At 33.6% G+C, this 11,476-nt stretch overlaps 1 protein-coding gene across 4 annotated transcripts in view; it reads left to right on the plus strand.

Annotated features, from left to right (window-relative positions):
• The window catches only part of MTX2 (metaxin 2), a 64,880-nt gene that overhangs the window by 47,631 nt on the left and 5,773 nt on the right, over nt 1-11,476 (plus strand). For 3 of the 4 annotated variants that reach the window (XM_042994749.1, XM_007074542.3, XM_042994747.1), the window contains 5 exons: nt 2,148-2,224; nt 3,488-3,580; nt 4,088-4,126; nt 4,505-4,630; nt 5,738-5,814. In XM_042994749.1, coding sequence (XP_042850683.1) covers nt 2,148-2,224; nt 3,488-3,580; nt 4,088-4,126; nt 4,505-4,630; nt 5,738-5,814 — 412 coding nt within the window. The remainder of the gene's footprint in view (nt 1-2,147; nt 2,225-3,487; nt 3,581-4,087; nt 4,127-4,504; nt 4,631-5,737; nt 5,815-11,476) is intronic. The other variant, XM_042994748.1, reaches the window with a different exon arrangement.

Here is an 11,476-nt window from a genome sequence, read left to right on the forward strand (position 1 = left end):
TTGTTGCCTTGATTTTTATATATATCTTTATATTTAGAGATGTATGAGTACTCTGCTTTCCTGCTTCATAATCTACAATACTGAAAAAATATTTTTTTTTAACTTATTTTTGAGAGAGAGAGCATGCACGGGCAAGGGGCAGAGAGAGGGGGGACAAAGGATCTGACGTGGGCTCCGTGCTGAGAGCAGAGAGCAGAGAGCCCCATGGGGGGCTAGAACTTGCGAACCAGAGATCATGCCCTGAGCCGAAGTCAGATGCTTAACTGAGCCACCCCAGTGCCCAATACTCAAAGTATTTTTAAGAAAAGAAATAAAATACAAACCAAACTCGTTATTGAAAATGAGAAATACACGTTGCTTTCAAAATGCTATGCCCTAAAAATAGCTTTAGTCTAGGCATTTATCCACACATAGTTTTCATTCTTAGATCATTTTATCTCAGACGACCTGTGCTATTTCTAGCATTATAGTACTTAACAAAGGTTTTATCTCAAGCTAAAAAACACTATGACCCAATACTTTTTTACTTACTGACCCAATAAATTTACCAGTACTTATTTTTAACTTAGTTTTTACTTATTTACTGATTTTACTTATTTACCCAGTACTTATTTACCCAAATAAATTCTTCTCACCTTTGCAAGATTAGAAGAAAGGTATGTGGAATGCAGTGTTTTTATACTGGTATCATGGAAATGTCTTCTAAATACATCAATAGAGTTGTTTCCCCGAGGGACTGCCTTTCCCTTATAATGCACGTTATTTTATGGATGTAGGTGAAGCTTTTGTTGGTGCTGTGCACCTCATCCTTTACCCTAGGTCTGCATGAGGCCGAGAGGAGTCAATCTGTTGAAAAGGACCATGAAGAAGCCTGCTGTTAGTGTGAACTCTGAATTAGGTCTGACAGCAGATTTCATCCTCTAGCTTTTGGGGTGAACTTCATTGCTGTTTGGAGACTATTATCATCTCTGATAATTTTGTCAACTATTAGTTTTTATAAAAATGAAATATTAGTTTTTTAATGTGACATTTATAGAGAGAAGCCAGTTTTTATAAGCATACTTTTATTTTTTTCCCCCAAATATGTCTGGGAACATACTTTGTATTAGAATTCATAAACTAGCATACCTTCAAAGATTGTTAATTCTCTTAATTCCTGATTTTTTTTGAGTCAAAGACATTTATTAATGTACCGTTACGTGCTTAAGATATTGAACTTACGTGTCTGAGGTTTAAAAGTAGATGTAAAAAGAAGTTGTCTTCTTTTTTTTTTTTTTTAATTTTTTTTTTTTAATTTTTTTTATTTTTACGTTTATTTATTTTTGAGACAGAGAGAGACAGAGCATGAATGGGGGAGGGTCAGAGAGAGGGAGACACAGAATCCGAAACAGGCTCCGGGCTCTGAGCTGTCAGCACAGGGGCCCGATGCGGGGCTCGAACTCACAGACCGCGAGATCGTGACCTGAGCCGAAGTCGGTGCTCAACTGACTGAGCTACCCAGGCGCCCCAAGAAGTTGTCTTCTTAAATGTAGTTTAAAAATAGATTGATTCATTGGACTCTGAAGAGAAAGACCCACTACATTTCTTACAAATCTATCAGTGGTTGTGGACCAATGTCCTGCCTATTCATGTAAATTGAATAATTAGTGTTTACTGCTATAGAGTGACTTGTCAGTGTTAGTTCTGAAAAGGGAATATTATTGTGGTCGGTTACTATATGCAAGTGAGAATTCTAGAAATGAATCTCCTTTTTTTCTTTTAAAATTAGTAATTGTTTATAGAATTTGGGGTGCCTGGGTGGCTCAGTCATTTAAGTGTCCAACTCTTGATTTTGGCTTAGGTTATGATCTCAGGGTTCGAGAGTTTTAGCCCTACATTGGACTTCATGCTGATAGCTCAGGGCCTGCTTGGGATCTTCTCTCTCCCTCTCTTTCTAATCCTCCCCTGCTCATGCTCTCTCTCTTTCTCTCTGTCTCTGTCTCTCTCTCTCAACGTAAATAAACTTAAAAAAATAGTTTATAGAATTTAACATACACATTTATAATTTTCAAAAGTTATAGGATTACAAGAGCAGTATATTAATAAAACATTCCATTTTTATGTTAATTTACTGAAAGTATTTTCATACATTTCTTTTTCCTCAACAGGTAAAGTACCTTTTATTCATGTAGGAAATCAAGTAGTATCAGAACTTGGTCCAATAGTCCAATTCGTTAAAGCAAAGGTAATAAAAAAGATATTAAATATATTTGATCACAGTTACTTTTAAGTCATTCATCATTCTTTAGCATGTCTTAACATTTACATTGATTTTAACCTAGTTTCATAAAATGCCAATATAAACTAGTGGAGAAATATTTCTAAAGTGGAAGTTTTTTTCCCCCGTAATGTAAATCAATGGCAAAAGATGTAATTTGATCTTTACAAAATGGTAGATAAGTTTCTAACTTACACTTATGAGAATTTTGGTCATAAATGAAAACTTAGGTTGTTATAAAATGTTGAGTTAACCTTTGAGAAGGAAATATAGGGTATATTTGGAAGTTGAATATTAATATATACATTTGAATTATTCAGCTTACGTTTTAATACTTATAAAGGACAACCCCCCACTAACATTTTGGGGAACATCTTTCCAGACTTTTTCTTCGCATATGTAGAAAAATATAGATCTTACTATTATGTGCTATTTTGCAACCTGCCTTTTAAAATCATCAATATGTTTGGAAATTCTTCCATGTTAATGACTACAGAAATACATCATCCTTTTAAATTCTTGTATAGTATTCTTTTATATGGATGTATTATAACTTATTCACTTAAGTCTTTATTGATGGGCACATTAGTTGTAGTCAGGTTTTGGCTCTTACTGAGTGTTCAGGTAAATATTTTCTATACACACCTTTGTAAACTTGTCAGATTATCTTTTTAGGATAAATTCCGAAGAGTGATCCTGTGATGTTAAAGGGGGTGTGCATTTTTAAAATCTCACCACAGATGGTTGTATTGAACTAAAGGATATACTATTTTATGCATTTTTTCATTATTATAGTATATTAGAATTTAAAAATTAATGTCTGTTTCCCTATACGTTTACTAACATTTTTTTCAACTTTGACCACTTTATAAGTAACACATGTCAATCTTCTAGCATTTATTTTATTACTAATAAGGTTAGTCTCTTAGAAAAAAGGTTTACTGATCATTCTTGTTTTCTTCTTTTGTGAAATAATTGGAAATTTAATTTTGTCCATTGAAAGATACACTTTTATGATAGCATAGAAATACTACTTACTAATATTTTGTAGTGATAGCAGATAATTAATGATTTTTCATATAAAATTTTAGGAGATATTCTAGAAGTTTATTGGACATTTGTCATAAAACCATTGATGTAAAAACATTTATATTATTTGGTAGTAAGATAACTGAAAGTTATTCTCTATTTAATACGATGCTCTTTTAAATTTTTTTAAATTCCCTTTAGGGCCATTCTCTTAGTGATGGGCTGGATGAAGTCCAAAAAGCAGAAATGAAAGCCTACATGGAATTAGTCAACAATATGCTGTTGACTGCAGAGGTATAATAGAAGATAATAGGCCTTGAAAATAAGCTTTTCCTCTTACAAAAGATAATCTTTCTTATAGGTTATTTTAAAATTATTGAGAAATAGGAATATAGTCTGTCAATTCTCGGACTAGGATGGTTCCTGGAATTATTTGGTTATTATGTTTGAACAAGTTGCCTGGCATTTCAGATCTAGTTTTTCTATTTGTAAAAAGGAGTGATTCTTGCCCGTTCGTTATTTGACTTTGGGCTTGGGATGTTTACTTCATTCATATCTGTAAAATACTTTGATGATATTTAGAGATACACTACTATATGAATAAGAAATACTTTTATGCAGTACTACCATCAGTTAAATTTAATAATTCTGTATGGCAACATTAGCCAAAGGAGGGCAACTGTCTTACGTGTGACATTTATAGGGTTGGCTCATAAAAAATCACCATGGCAGAAAATAATTTTCTTTATCCATTTTCTCTTTGGTGTTCTAAAGTTCTAGTGACTGTTCTTTTGTTCCTAGTTGTATCTTCAGTGGTGTGATGAAGCTACAGTAGGGGAGGTGAGTGGTTCTGCAGCATTTATCTTAATTAAAATTTAATGAGAAAACACTTTTGCTCAGAATCTTAAGTCCCTGCTCATAAATGAAACATTGTGGTTTATACCATTAGTGATATAGTTTTTCACTTACTTTAATTTTGCTTGCACATACATTTTAGGGAAGCTATGTGTCATCGTTTGATATAACAAAGTACATAAAAGTTTATATATTTTTAAAGGGAATGGCTTAAAATTTTAATTTTTTAGCTTGCAAGCTGTGTATTTTTTTCAGATTGCTGTGTTTGTGTTCTGAAAATATGTTTTCCTGAGTATTCTGTTTGTAAAAACAGGCTTTGTTTTTAGAAAGAGTCGTGTTGATAACAAAATCCTTTTGTTCTAGATCACTCATGCTAGATATGGATCTCCTTACCCTTGGCCCCTGAATCATATTTTGGCCTACCAGAAACAGTGGGAAGTCAAACGTAAGATGAAAGCTATTGGATGGGGTAACAAGACTCTGGACCAGGTGAGTTCAGACTGAAGTTGACAAAAGCCTCAACTTTAATGCATTAAGAAATTCATTTTTTATATTAATAGTTTTTTTTAATTAAAAAAAATTAAGAAAATTTTTGCTCTTATTTTTTTCTGACTTGAAGTGGTTTTTATTTGTTTTATAAACAAATTACGTAACACAGAAAAATTCAAAAAGGAAATAGAGATTGCTTGAAATCCTACCACCTAGAAATTGCCACTGCTATTTGGAGAACATTCTTCTGGATATCTCTTAATAACACTTTCTTTAAATGGGATCATGTTATACCTGTCACTCTATAATCTGATTTTTTTTTTTTTTCCCATTCACCAGTACATCGTGGACATCTTTTATGTCAGTAAATGTAGATCTGCAACATCAGGGCTTAAAAAAAAAAAAAAAAAAAAAACCAAACCCTGTTAAATACAGTGCTTAATATATCTGTTTTTTTTTTTTTTTTTTTTTTTTTAATCTTAAATTTACTGAAGTAGCAAAATTAAAAAAATACGTATCTGGTCAAGGTCATGAGATTGAACTAATTCAGTCATTAAACTAATGTCTCTTTTCCAAGGCTACGCGTAGTCCTAGCACCAGTTTACCGATGTGTGCCATTGGCCACCAGGGGGATTGGGTAAATGAATAGGGATTGAGTAAATGACATAAATCCATCTCCACTAGCAGAAAGACCACTCAGATGCTTTTACTCATGGTTAGGTCAGTAGTGTCATCTTTATGAAACAAGCTTTTTAATATATGTAAGATCATTTGAATATATGGATTCAGGAAAACATTTTTGTAGGGTGTGGAGTTTTGAGATAAAAACTTTCTTGATAGTAATCCTTACAAGTAACGTAAGTGTACTTGTGTTTAAAGGAAAGCTGTTCTCACATCGTCTTCCTGTTTGTTATATAGAAAGTATCGCTTATGAAAAAAAAGATGGCTTATGTTCTGTATGTGTTCTGTAGTCCGATTTAAATATATTATAAAAAGTTACCTACATTTATATTTTTGTTATAAACTGTGGTGCAGACTAAGTGTTAGACACATTTTATTGTTTTGCTAATTTAAATATTTTTCTTTGTGGTCCGTTGCCTTTGTTAGGTCTTAGAAGATGTAGACCAGTGCTGTCAAGCACTTTCTCAAAGACTGGGAACACAACCATATTTCTTCAATAAGCAGTAAGAAAGTTTATCTTTTTTGAGTTTCTTTTCTATATTGTTAGGTTACAAACTTATTCTATCGTAGAGGGATTGTTTTATCAGTATTTGTGAAAAGATTTTGGTATATTTAAATTCATTTTTGCCCTCATTAGACATTTACTTAGCACTTCTTGGCTATCAGACACAGCTCTAGGCTCTGGGAGACTCAAATTTCTAAAATGTAGCCCTTGCCATTAAAAATTTGTCTTCAGGGCAGACATGTAAACCAGTCATTATTGTCTGACTGGTTAGACAGTCAGATAGAGGTGCTACTACGGGTAGTTCCAGATGCTGTGTTTGGAACTACATAATCTTAATAAAATTCTGCATTTGCAAAGTACTGTTAAAACATGAAGTGTAGCTATACTTTTTTATGTAGGGTGATACCCTGGGGAGTAGAAGACTGAATAAAAATAAACAATTAAAAACATTGTTGGATGGACAAACACTATTATGAACTTATCTTTTAAAAGTTAATGAAAATAGGGGTGCCTGGGTGGCTCAGTTGGTTAAGTGTCCGACTTCGGCTCAGGTGATGATCTTGCAGTTTGTAGGTTCGAGCCCCACATCAGGCTCTCTGCTGTCAGCATGGAACCCACTTCAGATCCTCTGTCCCCCTTTCTGTGCCTGTTCCCCACAGGTTCTCTCTATCTCAAAATAAAGAAATAAACTTAAATAAAAATAAAAAAAAATAGGTCTGTAAGTTGTGCTTTAATTTTAAAAGTTAATGAAAATACTTGTAAAGCACAGAAATGAGTATGAAGGATGTAGGTTAAATATGTATGTATGTATATGTAAATTGAATAATTCATGTTTGAGACAATTATTTTGTAATCTGGAAAAGAGTATCAAGGCAAAGAATGAATTCTCCTTTTTTTTAAAAAAATGTTAAAATTTGGGGCACCTGGGTGGCTCAGTTGGTTAAGTGTTTGACTTCCGCTCAGGTCATGATCTCCCAGTTTGTGAGTTCGAGCCCCCTGTCGGGCTCTGTGCTGACAGCTCAGAGCTTGGAGCCTGCTTCGCATTCTGTGTCTCCCTCTGTCTGCCCCTCCCCTGCTCATGCTTGCTCGCTCGGGCTCTCTCTCTCAAAAATAAACATTAAAAAACTTTTTAAAAAAATGTTACAATTTTAATATGGCAGAATCATCCTGTGATACAATTTAAGATGGGCCTAAATTAACATTTTAATCGCACTGTTTTACATAGAAATTCTAGACTTTTCTTGGCTCTGTAATACAAATTTTTGCTTTTTAGATTGGTAATTTTAAAAAGGTTTATTTGCTATTGTTTATTATATCTTTCTAGGCATTCATCTTCTGTAGCCACGTCAAACATCTTTTGGTATAGATATTAATATTTGTAACAAACACAACTGTGGTGATAGCTTAGAAATATTTGTTATATTAAGGAAGGGATGCCTAGGTGGCTCAATTGGTAAAGTGTCTGACTATTGATGTAGTCTCAGGTCATGATCTCACAATTTCATGGGTTTGAACCCCACGTCGGGCTCTGTGCGCTGACTGCGCAGAGCCTGCTTGAGATTTTGTCTCTCTCTCCCCTCTCTGCCCTCCCCCACTCACGCTCTGTCTGTCTCTCAAAATAAATAGACTTTAAAAAATTTCAAAAAAAGAAAAAATATTTGTTATATTAAAGTATACTACCTATAATTGAAATTTGGAGTCTGTTGATCTCTGAAGCACAGAGGTCAAAGAATTCATACCGTGAAATCCTGGTAGGTAAAGCTTCTACAGCAATGTTAGTAATGTTTGCAATGTAGATTCTGTATGTGCCTCAGAGATCAACAGATCTCTGTGTGTCTCTAACACAAAAGAAATGTATCCACATGTTAGTATCAAGTAGTTCCTTGTCTTGCTGATATAGGAATTCTTAGGGGTTGAAACACTCAGAAGAGGTGTGTTTTATTGTTTGAAGTGCATTGTTATGTGTTAGGAGTTAGTTTTGTTATACATGCTATCTTCATGAGAGGCCAAGAGAATATATCTTATTTTTCTCATTTGACTCAGTGTCAGGGATTTCATAACCAGGTATCATTTAGCATGTAATTTAGTGGCAATAGAAAGAATTTTTTTTTTCATATAATGGTACGATTATATTTAAGCTTGTAATGAAAAATTCAAAGTTTAGAACAGGCAGAAAACCAACGGTTGCTATGGAGGAACTGTTTAATATTAAGATGTAGGTTTCTGAAATAGTTTTCCCTTGTATGAGACTTAAATAAACATTTTCCCCTAATGATTGAAAAATGAATACATTTTATCTTTAACTTTAGTTTTACCCCATTGTCTAATGCTGAACTGGAATTAGGAAAATGTAACTTGTATTTTCACTTTGATATGACAGAATTTTTCTCTTTTATGTATCAGGAATCATTACTTTGTGAGATACCTTACCTTAGTGAATAGAGCACTAGCTTAAGATACTTAAGATACTACTAGATAAGGTAGTATTGGATTCCAGGCCAGTGGCCTGAACTCTCTTCTTGGCTTTAATATATACCAGACTTCAGCAAGTTACTTTATTTCCCCGTGTATTGTCCCCTTACCCTCTAAAATTAGATTAAAATTTTCTCCTAGCTTACCTTCTGGGGATGTTGAGAGAACTCATGAAAGAAACTCAGTAGTTGTACTTGATGAGAGAAGGGGAAAGGGAGATGAGGGAAATCCTGCAGCAGGAATAGGAATTGGGAAAAGAGGACAAAGAAGATAAATGGTGGAAAGAAAAAAGGAAGGTGAAATTGAAAGAAATTAGAAATAATGCAAGATAGTTATTAACATCAGGTGGCCTCTTTATTCTTAATAGTATATAGTGTTGGTAGCATTTAAATCTTTAAATCATATTTCTGAAATGCAGTTAAACAAAATCTGTATTTTCTTGTTATATATAAACTATCTTGCTGATGTGATCTCTTTTAAGACACATACTGATAGACTACTGGGTCATTTATTCTTTTTCATGTGAGCATGGACTTGGAATGAAAAAGTAAACTTTTCTTAAAGGGTTATTTTTATGTTACCTTTTTCCCCCTAAGTATAGTCAGGATGAATGAATTACATTGTTGTAAAGCATTTATGAGCTCCTTGCAGGTCTGTGTATTTTCTAAACAAAACCTAGTTGGTAGCAGAGGCTCAGTAAGTGTTTTTTAAAACTAGCTTAAATTGGGGGGCACCTGGGTGGCTCAGCTAAGCATCCGACTTCGGCTCAGGGTCATGATCTCGCAGTTTGTGAGTTCGAGCCCCGCGTCGGGCTCTGTGCTAACAGCTCGGAGCCTGGAGCCTGCTTTGGATTCTGTGTCTTTCTCTCTCTGCCCCTTCCCCACTTGTGCTCTGTCTGTCTCTCAAAAATAAATAAAATGTAAAAAAAAAAAAAAAAAAACTAGCTTAAATTGAGAAATTGGAAGAAGAGTTATATTTGAAAAAGAAAGAGTGTTGTTATTAACTATTAAATGGTAAAACTTGAAAATAAACTTTCGTATACTGATGGGAAAGGATATTGAAGAAATGCTGCAAAAATTACACATAGGAATCTTAAGATGAAAGATTTCAGAGGGGAATTGGATTTTATTGAGGTTTATTCAATAAAGAAATTACCAATTGATAATTTAATCAGTAATGAAAGAACTCCCAACAAACAAAAGTCCAGGACCAGATGGTTTCACAGGTGAATTCTACCAGACATTAAAGAAGAGTTGATACCTATTCTTCTCAAGCTATTCAAAAAAATAGAAGAGGAAAGAAAACTTATAAATTCATTCTATAAGGCCAGCATTATAGATTTTCTGATCTGTATCTTTTCTGATCTGATTTTCTGATCTGTATCTTTGCCTGATACCAAAACCAGGCAAAGATACTATCAGAAAGAGAGAGAGAGAGAGAGAGAGAGAGAGAGAGAGAGAGAGAGAGAAAGAAAGAAAGAAAGGGAAAAAAAGAAAACCAGGTTAGTATCTCTGATGAGCATAGATGCAAAAAATCCTCAACAAAATATTAGCAAACTGAATTCAATAGTACATTAAAAGGATCATTCACCAAGATCAAGTGGGATTTATTCCACGGTTGCAGGGGTGGTTCAGTATTCTCAAATCAATCAGTGTGCTAAATCACATTAATAAGAGAAAGGATAAAAACCATATGATTGTCATCTCAGTTGATCCAGAAAAAGCATTTGACAAAGTATGACATCTCTTCATGATAAAAACTCTCAACAAAGTGGGAATAGAGGAAACATACCTCAACATAATAAAGGCCATATATTAAAACCCAGATAACATCAGTTGTGAAAAAATAAAAGCTTTTCCTTTATGATCAGGAACAAGACAAGGATATCCACTCTTACCACTTTTATTCAATATAGTACTGGAAATCCTAGTCACAGCAATCAGATAAGAAAAATAAATAAAAGACATCCGGATTGTTAAGAAAGAAGTAAAACTGTCACTGTTTGCATTTGACATGATAATATATATAGGAAATCCTAAAGACTCTACCAAGAAGCTATGAGAACTGACAAATGAATTCCGTAAAGTTGCAGGATACAAAATTAATCTGTAGAAATCTATTGTGTTTCTATTTACTAGTTACAAAGTAACAGAAAGAGAAATTAAGAAAATAATCTCATTTACAGTTACACCAAAAAGAATAAAAATACCTAGGAATAAATTTAACCAGGGAGGTAGAAGACCTATACCCTGAAAGCTATAAGACATTGATGAAAAGAATTTAACATGATATAAACAAGTGGAAAGATATAGTCTGCTCATGGTTTTGAAGAATTAATATTGTTAAAATGTCCATATTACCCAAAGCAATCTACAGATTTAATGCAATCCCTATCAAAACACAAATAACACTTTTCATACAACTATAACAAATAATCCTAAAATACGTATGGAACCACAAAAAAACCTCAAACATCCAAAGCAATCTTGAGAAAGAAGAACAGAGCTGTGGAAGCGTCATAATCCCAGATTTCAAGATATACTACTAAGCTATAGTAATCGAAACAGTATGGTACTGCCACCAAATCAGACACATAGATCAATAGAACAGGATAGAGAGCCCAGAAATAAACCCATGCATGTATGGTCAATTAATCTATGACAAAGGAGGTAAAAATATCCAACATGACAAAGGAAGAAAAGATAGATAGTCTTTTTAATAAATGGTGTGTGACAACTGGACAGCCACATGCAAAAGAATGAAACTAGACCACTTTCTCACACCATACATAAAAATAAACTCAAAATGTACTAAAGACCTAAGTGTGAGGCCTGAAACCATAAAACTAAAAGAAAATTAGGCAGTAATCCTTTAGACATCACCGTTAGCAGCATATTTATGGATATGTCTCCTCAGGCAAGGGAAACAAAAGCAAAAAATAAACTTGGTACTACCCCAAAATAAAAAGTTTTTGCACAGTGAAACCATCAACAAAACCAAAATGAATGGGAGAAGATATTTGCAAATGATATATTCGATAAGGGGTTAATATCAAAAATACGTAAAGAACTTCTACAACTCAACATCAAAAAACCAGTCTGATTAAAATAGGCAGAGGACCTGAATAGATATTTTTCCAAAAGACATACAGATGACCAACAGACCCATGAAAAGATGCTCAACATTAC

This window comes from Panthera tigris, chromosome C1 (assembly GCF_018350195.1).
Source record: "Panthera tigris isolate Pti1 chromosome C1, P.tigris_Pti1_mat1.1, whole genome shotgun sequence".
NCBI classification, from domain to species: domain Eukaryota; kingdom Metazoa; phylum Chordata; class Mammalia; order Carnivora; family Felidae; genus Panthera; species Panthera tigris.